The 16,393-nt window shown below is 41.0% G+C and overlaps 1 protein-coding gene across 2 annotated transcripts in view; it reads left to right on the top strand.

Annotated features, from left to right (window-relative positions):
- ARMH4 (armadillo like helical domain containing 4) overlaps positions 1-16,393 on the top strand; it is a 119,349-nt gene that overhangs the window by 43,826 nt on the left and 59,130 nt on the right. For both annotated transcript variants that reach the window (XM_031679082.2, XM_031679081.2), the window contains exon 5: positions 186-437. In XM_031679082.2, the coding sequence (XP_031534942.1) occupies positions 186-437 (252 nt within the window). The remainder of the gene's footprint in view (positions 1-185; positions 438-16,393) is intronic.

The following is a 16,393-nucleotide window of genomic DNA, read 5'->3' as shown; positions in this document are numbered from 1 at the left end:
GAAAGTTTAAAATGTAGGTACATGGTGGGCACATCACCCCCTAAAGCTCTTAGTGCCTGATTTTGGCTATAAAATGTGTCTTGAAAGGCCAGTTGTGATGATTTTGTAGTGTCTGGGTCATTTCAGAAGATTCATTTGTATGCACTCACTGTATTTCCTCGTGTTCCCTTTGATTTCTTGCCTAGAGGGAGAAGAAGATGAGGATGAAGAGGATGAAGAGGAGGAAGATGAGGAGGAGGAAGACGAGGAGGAAGACGAAGAAGATAAAGATGCAGACGCCCTGGACGAGAGCTTGGGTGGTGACACCGAGCTACCTGGCTTTACCCTCCCTGGCATCACGTCTCAGGAACCTGGCTTAGAGCAGAGAAACGTGGTCCCTTTGGAAAGAGCCACCTACCAGGACGCCATCGAGTGGGAACAGCAAAATCAGGGCCTGGGTAAGAGCCATGCGTGTTTCTTTCCTCCCTCCCTCCTTTCCTTTTACTTTTCTGAGGTGACAGCTTTCTTTCATTGGTATTGAAGGGGGAACAGAATGGATTTTCTGTTTAGGGGTGTTTCATTTGGGAAAAAGTTCTTAAGTTTTTCTTCAATATGTTTATATTTATGTTTTTCAATAGCCAGGCTCCAAACAGTCTCCATCTGCCCACGAAGAACACAGTTACCTAATTTTTGGAAGGAATTCTGTCTCTCCTTCCTAACTGGAGGACAGCTGTCGGCTCTGGGAGGACTTCCAAATGGGGAGGGATTGTGTATAGCCAGTCAGCTGAACAAGCAGCATGAATGGTCTGGAGTCTTAAAACAAACGTACTTTGTTATCCTCTGTCCTTTTAGAATTTCCTCCATGGGGAACATTCTTCCCTCGCTTCTGGGTGAGCCTTCAGCAGTCCTGTGACTCTTCTGTTCATTCTCGTGATTGCATTTCATCGCCAAATACAGTCTCACTTCAGCAGCGAGTGTCCAGACAACCCCAAGTTAACTCTCTCCTGTGTGTGGCTGAGTCTTTGGTGAGAGTCTCCATGGATGTAGGCTGATCCCAACTCTGACTCTCTCTTTCCTGTCAGAGGGATGCTCCCGTCTGTCTCCTCTTGGTTTCTTCAGGAGAGATGCTATTAAGCACTGGGTGATTCTTTGATGCCTCACTCTCTTGACCTGAGGCGATGTGAACTCTTCTCCAGAGAAATCTTCCTGAAATTCTCTTAGTCTTTAAAAGGCCTGCTTATACCTTCAGTGTAGCAGAGGTAAGATTTAAGAGGCATGTAACCAGTATCTCAGCCCCAGACTTCTTTCCTGAATTCAAGACTCAAAATCTAAGTCCCTCCTGGAAACCCCACAGGCTTCTCATATTCAGCATGCCCAGAACCAGTTCATCATCTCCCCCGATACGCCAAGTTCACGTCTCTTCCTCTACTCCCTAGTTTCATCAGAGGCATCACTATCCACCTGTTTGCCCAATCAGAGCACCTAGAAATCATCCTCAACTCTATTTTCCCCGTCCTCTCATATCAGTCAGTACCTGTGACTAAAAGCTCTCAGCTTGCCTCCTTTTTCTCCATCCCACTTCCTCTGCCTTAGTTCATGCCTCCATTTCTCACGTGGCCTTTTTCTCTCCCCAGTCTCACGCTTTGCCACTGTTCCTCCACTGCGCTGTCACCAGAACGGTTTTCATAAAGTACAAGTTAAAACCTCTTGCAGTCAAAGCTCTCCATGACGCACCTTTGCTTACCTTTCCAGCCTCATCTGCTGCCATATCTCCTAGAGCTTCTTTTTACCCACTTGCAATGTTCTTTGCCAACCCGTCAGCATGTGCCATGCTCTTTCGTCCCTCCAATGCCTTTGTGTGATTCCAGCCTCCATACATGGCCAAAGTTTCTTAAATTAGTGACACCCTTAGTGATTTATTATGCTTTTAAAAGTGATTTCCCAGGGTGGGGGAGGGTATAGCTCAGTGGCAGAGCACATGCTTAGCAGGCACAGGTCCTGGGTTCAATTCTCAGCACCTCCACTGAAAAATAAGTAAATAAGTAAACTTAATTACCTACCACCCCACCAGAAAATAAAGTGATGGTGCAGACACAGACACAGGGTTTTTAAAAAAGTAATTTCCCCAAGCCCTGAAATTTTATTTAATATCAGATTTTTCTTTTTATAAAATTGACCATTTCGCTGGATGTCTCTTACCTTTTACTGCCACTTCTGTTCCTGATAAATTCAGTTTGCCGGCATGTTTTTCACGTTGTAGTTTTCCTGGGAACCAAAATCAGGAACAAACCTTTCAAGCCTTTCTTTTTTTCCACTGTGGGAAGACAGTGTTAGAATGCTGTCTGGGTCTAGGATCTTTTTGGCTCACCAACTTTTTCTTGGTGGGACAGGAGCATCTCCTAGTAACTCAAAGCCAATGACAACTTCCAGATCAATATTAATTGATACAGTTTCCTAAATACTCTCATACCATGTGAAATAGAGGAAAACCTCCCCTCTTAGTGATAGATTTTGTGGTACAAAGAATAATGGCTCCCCCATAATGTTCTAATCTTTGAAACCTGTGACTGTGTTATTTTGCATGGCCCGAGGACTTTGCTGATGTAATTAAGTTAAAGATCTGGTGATGGGGAGTGTATCTTGGGTTTTATGGGTGGGCCCAGTGTAATCACCCAGCAAAGAGTGTGGGAGGAGAAGAATCTGTGATGACAGGCAGAGGTCAGAGAGATGTGGCCATAAGCAGGGAGTTCTGGCAGCCTCCAGAACCTGGAAAAGGCAAGGAGATGGATAGATTCTCCCCTTGAGCCTACAGAAGGAACACAACCCCGCTGACCCCTTGATTTTAGCCCCTCAAGACCCATTTCAGACTTTTGACCTGCAGAACTCTAAGATCATAAATTTGTGATGCTTTGAGCTGCTGCATCTGTGGTGCTTTGTTACGGCAGAAATAGGAAAGGATACAGATTTCAAGAAGTGTTTCGTGAACAGCTTCATTTTAGAAAGTAGAGCTGAGTGAGTGGCAGCTGTAGTCTGAGTGTGAACACTGTAAACTTAACTATAGTTTTTTTCTTGGTGAATCATTAAAAATGTAAAGAATGAGACCTTTAAAAAGTGATCCAATTTAATGTAATTACACTTAACTGTCCATCTTATTCATTCCTATTTTTAAGTGGGTTATTTTATTTAGAGATTGTTACATCCTATTTTACAATATGAATGATATTCCAAAGCAAATGCTAAAACCCTTGGAAACCTTTAAAAATGAACAGATTGAAGTGGGTAGTTGGGATTGGCTAAAAATAATACAAACTCTTTGAATAGATTATCGTTTCATTTCTTGTGAAGTAACAAGAACAGAAAACTTAGATGATTTTCTAAGACAGAGCAAGTAGATTCATGGCTTAATTCTCTGCACTTCTGTTTTCTGTATTGTCACGTACACATGGCATCTAAAGCATTGGAGAGCGGGGGCTCAGTTCTTGATCTTACTGTCGGGATGTGGGACCATGGGCTGAACTGCATGTTGTCAGGAGAGAGGATCAGGAGTGAAAGCTCCATGCTGTGGTTCAGGTGCACTGATTGATGGGAAAAATGCTAGCAGCGGATAGGAAGCTCTTTATTCATGTTTGCAGAATCTATTTCTTCTCTGATCTAACAAGTTCATTTTCAGATTTATCAGTAAGAATCTGTACAGAGAGCTGATACTGTGGCCCACACTACTTCTTATCCTTTTGCTATAATAAATTACACGGTTATTCTTTTAAAAGTATAAAATCAATATAAATAACCTAAGTCAACATATCCATTTTGATGTTTAAACATCTCCAATGTAATTAATATCCAGTAATTCTTCCCTTTGTACATCCTATATCTGTTAGGATGCTTTAGCTACAGGTAGCAGAAACTTTAAACTGATTTACAGTAAAGAAATACATTTTCTCTCAAAGCAAGAAGTCCAGAGGTGGAGCTCCTGACTCAGCTGACTCAGTAGCTCAGCTGTCATCAGTGACTCAAGTTTTTCCATGTTGTTGCACTGTCTTTCTTAAGATGTTGACCTTGGCCCCAGGCTGGCCTCCTTACAGTTGCAGTGGCTGAAGCAGTTTCAGGTGTTACACACAGACAAGACATTGTTCAGACAAAGAAGATGACTGTCTTTTTACTGTGTTTCTTTCTCAGGAGAGAGGAAGCCTTTCCAAGAATCCCCCAGTAGAATTCTTCTCACTTCTGATTGGCTGGGTTAGGTCACATGCTGATTTCTGAACAATGATTGGTAAGGGGATGTGATCACATGACTGATGGACTAGATAGGGGTGCGTGTCAATCACCACATCTATCACTCATGACTTTTGGGTTTTTCTGTTTTCCTCTCTTGTGGCTGATTCCTATTCATATCTCTTCTACCTTCTAAGAACCCTCTAATTAATATCTTTGTCTTAAATATATTTTGAGTTCATGAGTTGGATGAGGGCCTGAGGGTGGCATTGTTCTAGGAAGAGACCACTTTTGGCCACTTTAGAGTTTGGTTGATGTTCTGGGTACATAAGGCTTCCAAAAGCCATCAGTTATTAAGTGCAGAATTATTATAGATGTCTTCACTTTTTTTCCCCCAAAAGCCTGCATCTAACATTGAAATGGGCTCCTGATTTAGGAAGTAGAATACTTTTCTCTAGAAGTCTTTAAAAAAATGTGATATTCAACTAACAGTATAGGAAAGTAGAAGAATGAAGAGCTCCAATGTTTCTAGTTTTTCACCAGACATTCAAAGAGCACCTGCTCCGTGTGTGCTGTGTGCTGTGGGAACTGAGAGGCTGACATATTAAGAGAGAAGTTACCATGGGGCAGAGAGTGGTCCCATAGATGCGAGGTCAGTGGCCGAGCAATTCCACAGTGAGAAACTGAATCATCCCTTGTAACCAGGGATTTCTTTGAGTGGGCAGCTAATTTATATCACCCTGTCTGTTTTAACACTGCCTCCTTTTCACTATTAAGAGCCTTCCTTTAGATTGAAATAATGCATCTCTAGAAGGCTTTAGAAAAATGCAGATTTGCTGTCTGGATAGGATAATCCATTAAGATGATATCATTTGTTTTTTATTATTTATCAGGTTCATTACCTAGTGATTTAGGATGATTGAAGATGAAAGAGAGAAAACACAAGACCCATGTGTTTTGAATTTGTAGAAACAGAATGAACTGCAGGCAAAGGGTGTGGTGGTTGAGTCCTAGAGAAACTGAGCGCTTGTCTGTGAGAAAGGCAGACCCTCGGCCCCTAAACCGGTCAGCCCTTCTCTTTCTTCTCCTCATCATCCTTCTTATTCTTTTAAAACACTTAACGTATAGCCAAGATTGAACACTTAAATATAACGCGACACAGGCTGTGTCAGCAATGATAAGATGCTCCGTAAAAGATAGTGGAAAGTGTGAGATTTCAAACAACCCTTCACTGTGACAAATGTTGGTGTATTTTGGCCTCTAACATGTTAAGCTGTGGATTATGAGGTTGCTCAGGAAGCTGCTAAGTATGTGTACAGAAGGAAAAGGAAAGGAACCTTAATCTAGCGTAACCAGCACAAAGTGGGTGGCACGTTGGCTGAAGGCCCCGGGCCAGTGGTTCTCACTCTTGACTGCACGTTGGAATCCCCTAGAGAGCTACACAAAGTACCTCTACCTGGGTCCCACCCCTGGAGCACAGCTGTCCTAGGCTGCGGTTACTGGGTGTTGCCTGGGGTGAAGCAGCTTCTGTTTGTGAAGGGTGATGGAGAAAGGAGATTTTAAGAAATGTTCTATATTTTATGAATTGAATCCCCATTAGTCAAAATTTACATTGCTTGTAATGATCTTATGTGTATTGGATTAGTGTGTCTTAAAAAAACCAGGTTTTTACAGTCACATAGAGATCAAACTTAAAGTCAATATCCATGGTTTAATTTCCCCAGAAAGTACATGGTCACATAGCAGATGTCTAAATCTGGACTGTCAAGGTTTGTGCCCAGACTCCTGCATCTGGAGTGAGTGAGCATCTCTGGGTACGAGTGTCCTTTGGTAGGCGCCGGCCAGTTACTTAGGGGTTCCTTCCTGTCTCAAGACGGTACCCAGGGTTTCTGGATTTGAAGTAATGGCATTCACTCTTTCTTTGGAAAGAACTTAATTATTTTTCCTAAACAGGAAGAGCAGAGGACTTGGGTGCAGACCTCCTTTTTCCGCAGTAGAGAAGTCACACTGGTGCCAGAGTTTAAATTGGAGATCACAGTGGGGAGGGTATAGCTCAGTGGTAGAGCACATACTTAGCGTGCATGAGGTCCTGGGTTCAATCCCTAGTACCCCATTAAAAAAATAATAATAATAATAGATAAAAACCGAATTACCTCCCCCCTCCCCAAAATAAAATAAAAACATAGATAAATAAAATAAAATAAATTAGACTTATTAGCATATGAAACCACCAAGCCCATAAAAACCAGCAACACGGCACCTTGCGGCCGCCCCTGTCTCTCTCCCTCTTCGGAGACGGCCCGCATTCTGTCTATGGAATGTGTACCTGCTTTTAATTTGAGCACCCAACCCCCACACCTCGTGGCCTTTCTCTTGCCCTTCAATGTATCTCTCTCAATAAATCTACCTTCACTCAAAAAAAAAAAAAATTAGAGACCTTGATCCCTGACTCTCCTTGCCTCACAAGAAAGAGTGCTTAAGGGAAATTAGGTCTGCAGGGCAAGATGCCTTCCGAGTCCAAGTTATTTCTTCCTAGATCTTTTCCCTTGAGCTATCAGTTACTTGCAGATTGGTAGTAGTTGGGGATTTCTAGAGGAGAAAATCTGGCTATATGCCTGTGGTGAAAACTTTGACAAACTCAGGAATTTAGTTTTAAATGCATTTATTTCCTGAGTTTTTCCATTTATTTTTATCCTGTTATATTGTAGGTATCTTTGTGAGAAGCTGTAAATCCTCTTTTTAGCATGAGGTAGGTTATAAATAGGTTAAATATATAAAAATAAAGACTTCCTTCCTACTGCTCGCTTCCATCCGTGCTCACAGGTGTGTTCTGAGGACACTGTCGTGAACCAGAAGACAAAAAGAGAGCTGGCTAACTCTAAAGAAATCCAGGTTTTGACTTAAAAAGAATTTAATGTATTCTGTGTTTTCCCCTTCATTTTGATGTTCATGACACTTCTGATGAGCAATTATGTATAATGGCTACAGTCGAACTTTTGTGTTCTTTTAATATAGGAAATGGTAAGCTGTTCGGAAGGAGGAAAGGATTGATGGCATAGATAAGTTTTTGGGTTGTGTTACATTTTTTAAAAAAGACGGACACAACGATTTTTCACAGCAGTTTGTAGGACTTTTGCACAAAGAATCTCAGGCCAAATTGAGGCTTAGAAATTCATTAATTCCAAGAATCATAGAAGTCAGATCATTAACACACAGACACAGACACACAGACGCACACACACAGTTCCCTTTGTCCAAATTAACTGTGGGACGCTGCAAATTCCCTTATTCTCCTAAATTTTCTTTTGGGAAAACTTGTGAGGAGTCACCTCTAAGTCTCAGATGCTAATGAGGAAAACTCACAGAATAGAGTTAGTGGCGAGTGTCTCTGTAGCACGGTGGCAGCTGCAGCTACCTCTGTGTACGAGATTTTGTGTGTCTGGAGCACGGAGCCAACTCCCTGAGGCATAAAGCTTCCCTGGGCTCAGGAAGGGAAATCAGTCTTGGTTGGTGAAATATTAATCTTTGCACCAGCTGGGTCTCTCCAGTGCTGTAGTAGTAGGCTCTGTGTGATCCAGAATAACTGCCAGCCTCCCAGGAAGCCAGAGCTATTTTTGAAATTTATAGGATTAGTGGTGCAAAGTAAAAATATACCACAGCAAGAGTGAAGGAGGGATTAAATGTTAAAATAAGGAATTGGAGATTTAGATCAGGTAACTCAGGAATTCTACAGTTCCTGGGCAGGAAGCATTTCTTCAAATATGTTTGTCTCTTTTATGTACCCCATATATTCAAGGACCTCCAGGATCTCTCTGGGGTCTGTCTTCTCTCCTTATTTCTCTCCTGACTGCTTTGTCCCAGGCCTCTACCTTCATTAGGCTATCGTCACTGTCACCAGAACATCATAGGACATTTCCTGACCCCCACATTTTTTTTCTTCCATTGCTCTTCTTTCTTGGGATGGCCTTCTCCCTGTTTTATCTCTCTGCCCCTGGCTCTTGCTGAAGCCCTTCCTGGCAACCCTAACTCCCACTGAGTCCTCTGTGAAACTCCCCCAGCAGTTCTTGTCAGTAGAACTAATTTTCCCCTCCATTATCTCATTTTGTTTATTATTATTATTACTCTTTTTGACTACTGTTGGTGGCTTAAAAGGGGGTTCTCTTCCAGGTGGTAGCTGTTCTAAACCTGAAACTTTCCAGTTGGGAAGAGGGACAGGGATGCCTTATTGCACTCTGCCAATTAAATAGTAGTCCCTTATTTAACTATCCTGGATAGCAACGTTGGGTGAGAGGGTGTGGTAAATGGAGTAATTGACTGGATTCACGGAAAAAATGGTAACTGATCAGGTACTGAGGGCTTTCCATAACGCTTATAACTGAGATTAAGCTTAAATATCATACGATAGGTAGAACTTAATGTGATCTTAACTTTCTCTGGTTCTCTCCACTTCCCCTAAAGTAGTTTTTATATCTACAAATCCTTTAGTAATGAACTAATTAAAATTTTTATTCTATTTTTGATAGCTTCATTGAGATACGAGTGACATACAACATTGTGTAAGTTTAAGTTGTACAACATGTTGATTTGTTACACTTACATATTGCAAAACAGTTACCAGCATAGCGTTAGCTAACACTTGCATCATGTCGAGTAACTACCATTTCTTTTTTGTGGCCAGTAATCTAACATTTTAGAGTATTTTTTTAGAATTAGGTTGGAGTGATTCTACACCATAGAAATGATCAGACCTTGTAAATGTTGGGCCAACTACCTTCATTACTTTAGAATCTGAATCAGATGATTGTATTCTCACAGTGATCAATCATTTAAAAAATTTCCATATTGTTAATTAGGTGGCTGAATAGCAATAAGGCCTTTGGTAGCGTCTACCAAAGAATAAAAACACACATGGCATCACCTATATGGAAATTTATTAAACCTCATTCTTTTTGCCACTGAAGTATTGCTTCCCTAAGTCAGAGAATCAAGTTGTCTTTTTGTATTTCACTTCTGGCTGTAACAAAATTATAATTATAATATAGTATTTTAAATACTTTAGGGTTCTGATTTGAAAAAATTTTCTTTTTTCATGTCTTCAATGCTTTTTAAAAGGTCTTAGATATTGGGTGCTTGTATCAGAGGTTCACCAAAAAAATAAATAAATTTGGACATGTTGGTTAGGAATCCTTCTGGAAACTAAACCCAAATATCTCAGCTTCTGATTATTCATCTTTATTTCTTTTAATGATCTGTGTGAGATAATAGACTTAATGCTTTCCAGAAGCTGAAGCCCTTATCTGTATTTTTATAATTAAATTACATTGAATTAGAGAATTGGAAAAAATCACATTTCATTCATTAGGAATGAATTTCTTATGTGAAAATTCAGCAGCCACTTTTCCTTTGGAGAGCTAGAAAGGGATTCTTGGAACTAAGCCAGAAAATAATCTCTTCATCAGCTACAGTTAATGAAAACATTAATAAGGCACATTACGTCTGAGAAGAATGCTTTGAACTAATTTCTTTGTAATCAGAATGTACTTGTAGGTGCAGTTGGGGAATTATTAACATATGAAAACATCTAGTAGGCTCTAGTGGGAAGTGAACAAGAGGAAATATCGAGAGAACTGAAAACATTTTCAAAAATGAAGAAATGGAGTATAAATTGTCTTTTTTGAAAAATACAGGGGAAAGTAAACCAAGATGTTAAAAAGCTTCCAATTATGTTAAAACAAAATTGAGAAAACAGTGGAAAAGATGTCCTTATCTTTTGATTTGAAGTTACATGATGCTAAATTAAGGTGAATTACTTAATCAAATGTTATTGGTCCACTGTATTAAGAATCTGGAATATTTGGAGTCTCCCAAATTTTATTTGTCTTACTTGACCTGGATCAGAGAAAGAATGCACTTATCTTTTGCATTTCAGAAAATAGAACAGTTCAGTAATTTTTCCCTGTCTCCAGTTGAGATCATAAAAAGAGAATGCTAAAGCCTCAGAGCTGGGCCCAGTGATCAGGGGAGGGTGAAGTCATCCGGTGAACCTGTTCATTTCATTTCAGCATCTGAGAATTAATAACTACAGGGTTCTGCGTTTCCAACTCAGAACTTCTCTGATTTTTTGTTGGACAGAAAGATTCTTTCACAGAATGTGGCACAAAATATAGATATATGTCCAGCAAGGGGTCCCCATTTCAATTCACATGTAGAATCTTAAAAATAAACTTTATAAACATACAAATTATCAAGACCCAGGGAAGGAGTGAAAATGGAGGAGTGCTCACAGCTGAGGGAATTTTGATTTATTCTTTCCACCTCTAAGTTTTCCTGCAGGGCTGAAATCTTTCTGAAATAATGGGATTTGAATTTCAAGCTGCTCTTCTTGAAAGAAGACAGCAACTGTTTGCAGCAGGACAGATCTGACGAATCCTTGGGGGTAAATACTTGAGGTAAAGTTGATGACTTCCAACGGCACAAGGTTTGGTGTGAAATCAGCCACAGGTACCAGGCGAACTACCACTAGGTTTGTGTATCACAAGGTTGGTAAATAATGCACATCCTACAGGACCAAGGCCTTGGGCTTCCGAGCCCTGCTACGTGGGATGCAGGTGGATAATGGAGGCTGTGCACACAGAGGTAAGGTGAAGAGTTCTTGCTAGGTAGGCCTTACTCATTCAGGGCTGAGCTGCAGAAACCACAGGTTTTTTGTTTTCTTTTGTTTTGTTTTTTTTGTACTTAATCCACTAATAAAAAGGAGGTAGGGGGAAACCATGGGACAAATGATAATGTGGGGAAATTTGTTTTCAGTGGACTCTTGCAACCCTTTTTTCTTCCTTCTTCCTGGTCATCATCCTTATCACCCTCACTTTGCACTCTTCCTTTGAGCACTGGTGGCAGCCACCTAGGAGGGCCCTGGGATCCAAAGAGGCTTTAGTCCCCTCTTAATTCCTTTCACTGACTCAAAACACTCTTTCTTTAAGACCTTGGTTTAAAGGCTTTTTGAGGGACCATTAATAATTCATAATTGTTAAAAGATAAATTTTAAAAGAAGATGTAATTATGATTCTCATTCACTTATAAAATGAACATGTGTCAAAGACCCTTAAAAACTTATTAATTAATAAAGGAACCAGGCAGATGCCACAAATGGATCAAAGAAGAGATCAAAGAATCACAAATTTATGTGGTGTCAAGGACTGTTAAAGTGAATTTACAAATGGATACAGGACTGACTTCCCCCAGGGATGAGGGCTGTTTCTCCACTGGCCGATTAATTTTCTTGTCTAGAGAAGAATTACTTGTATGGCTATCAATTTTCTACAATTTAAAGAGTCTAAAGGTGGTGCAGAGCCCAATCAGGTAATTCTTGGAGGCTGCAACACTCCATTAAATGAATATTCAATACTGTCTTCCTTATTCCAAAGTTAAAATGGTTTCTTACACACTAAAGTAAGGGTACCTTGTCACCTTAATTGGTTTAGAAGCATTTATATTGTGAAAGAATACTTGTTAACTAAAAGAACTGAATGATAGACTTCGGATAAGTGGGGATGTATCTGTCAGAGAGAGCCAGTTGCTGTAACAAACAATTCCAGTCTCAGTGGCTTAATTTTAATACAGTAGATTTATTACATGCTCCCTTCACAGTTTCCACTGTCACTCAGTTATACTTCCACCAAGTGTCTCCACTATCTTCTTGGGCCTAAGCAACTTCACTGGCTCCTCTGCATCCACCCAGGAGGCAAGAAGAAGAGGGAACTTAGGGAAAGGCTGCTAGAAATTCCTCAGCCTGGAATGGACTCTTTTTCCTTCCACTCAGATTCTGTTGGTGAAAACTAGTCACACGACCCTGCCTGGAGGGAGATGGGGCAGGTACTGGTGGTGGTGGTAATGATGGTAAAAGCGGCTTAGTTGAAGCAAAACCTGCTTAGTGAGCACTTTGAATTTTCAGGGGTCTACTTCTAAGGGCACTTCACCTAGGAAGGCAAACCCAGTTGTCTATTTATAAATGATTCCTTGATCATTAGTGATGAGCAGAACACAGTGTCTGCTCCCCAGGTGCATGTGAGTCATGGGGAAGAAAATTATAATGTGAGGCAGGGAGTGACATATACTGTGAAAAAATGCTCTGAAAGTACCAAAGGGTGCAATAGTAATTTCAACCAAGGGGAACCATGAACAGTATTAGAGACAACATTCAGGATGGCAGTTGAAAGTCTAGAATTTGGAGTAGGACATCTTGAACTCAGGTCTTCTCTTTGTCACCATTGACCCTGGACAAATCTTTGACTTCTCTGAGCCTTGGGTCTTCTAACTCTAAAAACGCCTAATAACTGTTAGCTCATGGGGTGGTTGTAACATTACACGAGTAGATATATATGTGCAAAGTAAGGCAGAAGCTCATTTATATGAGACTTTATATGTTAGGTTGATTTCAACAGGTAGAGAAGGCAAGGGGCTTGGTAAGAAAGACCCCTGGGTTCCGTTCCTTTCCTACCTATTTCCTCAAAGAGCTTTTGTACATTGGAATTTCCCTATAAGACTGTATGTGAGAAAAGAGAATTCACTACCAAACGTAAATTTGAAAACCTAGATGTTCTTGAGTGTGCAATGGTTGAACTATATATAAAAATTTGACGAGGATTTCTAGTGGCCTTTGCTGATTCATTCTTTTTTTATTTCCAGCATGACCCAGTGTAGGACCTTATGCATGCTAAGCATGCGCTTTACCATTGAGCTATTCCCTATTTGTTTTACTCTTAACAATAGTGACAAGGGCTTTTCATCTCTGTCTGCCTTAGTGTCTTCAAAAGTAAAACCATCTGGCTGTTAGCTACTGCAGAGGAGGAATGAGGATGAACTCTTTTGTACTTTTACTGACAGATCTTCTTACCAACCACTCAGCTGCTCAGATCATTTTCGTGGTTATTATCTGTGCTTATAAGAAGTGTGGACTTTTAGGACTTCCCTGTGACTTGGAAGAGCATAGTGCCAAGGAAGCAACCCCCAGCCTCCTTCAGGTAAGGGTCACAGGCTGAATCCCAATCCTAAGACTGGGACGAGAGAGTCCCAGTCAGAACGGATTGGAGCAGGGCGAATCTAGGTTTGCTCTTGGGAGAAAAAAACATCCAAGGACATGCTTCCAAGTACATGCTTCTTCAGAGTTTTTATTTATTCAGCACCTTTTACATAGCAATTTAATGGGCACATAAATACAGAGCAAATTGAGCAGTAGTGGCTCTCATTTGCCGAGTGCTTGCTCTACCCCCGTTCTGCTTCGCACTTGACTGACTTTACATCATTTAGCTTTCATAGGTAGGAATCATTGTTCCCCATTCACACCTGGGGGGACATATGGGTGTCCCATAGATTACAATAGCTCCCAGATTTCCATGGCCTCAGAATGGCTGTGACATTTCCAGGCGTCACATCCCGATGTGATGGTGGCCAGCAGAAGAGAGGGATCATCTCTTCCTTACAATCTTTTTAAAGAAGGAAGGCTCCCAGAGCTGCTCACAGATCTCCCTTCATCTCACATGGGCTGTGGTTGTATCATATGCCCATGTCTAAGCCAGTCGCTAGCAAAAGAAATGGGACTACGTTAGTCCCATTGCATTAGTCCAGGAGTCAGCAGAGCACAGCTCTTACCAAATTCATCCTGATGCCTGTTTCTTTATGTAAAGTTTTATTAGAACACAGCCATGCCCATTTGTTTACCTGTTGTCTGTGGTTGCTCTCATCCTGCAACATCAGAGTTGAGTAGTTGCAACAGAGACCTTATGGCCTGCAAAGCCAAAAGTATTTGCTGTCTCTTTACAGAAAAAGTTTGCTCACTGCTGGCTTAGACAAGTCAGAATTCACATCCTGTACCAGAGAGGGGGATACATGGACAGAACTGGGGTTCTGTCAACAAGGAAGGTGTGAGTGACTGTTGGATAGGCCACCAGCAGTGACTGCTACAGAAGGGCATCTTTCTTCCAATGAAGCAGACGTGCTTTGAAGGACATTTGTGTAGGAAGGTAGCTGTCACCTCAGGGACAGTACAGGATCCTAGGTTGAGGTTAGGTAGAAAATATTAGATGAGACTAGAAAGAGAAAGAAACAGAGATGATGTCTTCTACATCTTGGCATGTGGGAAATGTGAACAATCCTTTCAAAATTAGATCACTAAACAAGTGCCGGGTCCCCTGTAGTTCCCAGTGGTCACATGTAGTCGTGACACAGAGCACCACCAGTGGAGCAGAGCCTTGCCCTGGTGATAGTTTTAATTTCTGAAGATGAAGGCGACAAGAGGAGCTGCGAATCCAATCCAGGCAGATCTGATGGCTGAAATGTAAGAGGCCATGTCCATTTCATCTTATGGTAGGAGGGGTTCTTTGCTTTATTAACCATGCTCCAGACTTGAGCAAAGCCCGTATCAGGAAGCTAAGAAAGAATTGTTATATTTGTTCATTAACTCTAAGTCAAACACAACTCAAGACTGGTGTGATTGGTAATAGTTCCTAGAAACTTCTGTTCAACTAAATTAATGGTACAGCTGACAATGAACCTGATGAGGAGGGAAAGGATGGAATTTTAAAGACCAATGTGGTTTCAAGAGGAATCTGAATTTCAGAAGATGTGTGTGTATATGTGTGAGCAGTGGAGTCAAAAAAATGTGGATTCAAATCCTGGTTGTATCACTTGCTAGCTCTTGGAACTTGAGAATGTTATTATTATTATTATTATTATTATTATTATTATTATTATTATTATTATTATATTCAAGTACAGTCAGTTACAATGTGTCAATTTCTGGTCCCTGAGCCTCAGTTTCACCATTTGTAAGTTAAGGTATAATATTTACCCATACAAAGTATTCTTGGACACTGGTGCATTCACTCTATTTTTCCCCCTCCTTCAGTGCTCCTGGGTGCTGATTGGAATGGCCTTTATTGTTTTTTTTTTTAATTGAGAAATAATTAACATATAACATTACATTAGTTTCAGGTATAAAACATGACTTGATACTTTGTATTGCAAAATGATTACCAGAATAAGTCAAGTTAACATTCATCACTGTACTTAGTTACAAGATTTTTTTCTTATAATGAGAACTTTTACATACTTACTTACATGTGGAATATAAAAAATAAAACAAACAACTGAATATAACAAAAAAAGAAACAGACTCACAGATATAGAGAACAAAGTAGTGGTTACCAGTGGGGAGAAAGAAGAAGGGAGGAACAAGATAGTGATACAAGAAGAAAAGGGGGCATGAGAGGATGGCTGTGTCCCGGGTCTCGATTGGCTCCCTGGAATGCACCCACCAAGTGAGGGTCCTTGGCTTCTCTCAGGAAAGAATTCAAGAGTGAGCCATATTTGAGTAAAAGTAGATTTATTGAGAGAGGAGTACACGATGTGGGAAGGAGTGCAGAGTGGTGGTTAAAGTAAAGGTAGATACACACTCTGTAGACATGGTGTAGATCATCTTGGAAGGTGAGAGAGAGAGAGAGAGAGAGAGAGAGAGAGAGAGCGCAGGAGAGAGAGCGAGCGTGACTGGGAGGTGCTATGTTGATAGTTTTTATATGCTAACAAGTGAGAGGATTATTCTAGCTATTTTGGAGAAGGGGTGGGGATTCCCAGGAATTAGGCCACCACCCTCTCCTTGACCTTTGGTAGTTAGCCTCAGAACTATCACGGCACCTGCGGGTGTGTCATTCACCATGCTAGTACATTACAGTGTGTATAATGAAGCTCGAGGTCCACTGGAGGTCAAATCTCCCACCATCTTGTGCCTCCAGGTCTATTGGGAGCTGACTTTTCTGCCATCTTGGTGCTAATTGCTGTGTCATTCCTTTAATGGCTCTGTCCTGCCCCTTTCCTTTCTGTCTCATTTCCCACTCAGATTTACTCCCATAATCTTATGGGGGTGCAGAGGGGCAATGGTCCATCTTCTGTAGCTACTTCAGGGCTGAGTAGGGGTATTGATCCTGCCTACCAGGGAGTAAAAATCTCTGAATGCCTAATCTAGGGGCCCCAGAGGCAGGACAACTTCTCGTTTCTTGAGTCCAAGGGCAGTATGGGCTGAAATCTTCCCATAGCCATCATCTTGAGATGGAACTGTTGCAACTGCTTCTGTAAACATTCCTATGAATCTTCTTAAAGATGAAGCACTTTGCAGTAGCATCAGTGCAGCAATAACTGTCTATAAACAACA

The sequence above is a fragment of the Vicugna pacos genome, chromosome 6 (assembly GCF_048564905.1).
Source record: "Vicugna pacos chromosome 6, VicPac4, whole genome shotgun sequence".
Taxonomy (NCBI): Eukaryota; Metazoa; Chordata; class Mammalia; order Artiodactyla; family Camelidae; genus Vicugna; species Vicugna pacos.
This window is presented reverse-complemented; position numbering and strand designations above follow the sequence as displayed.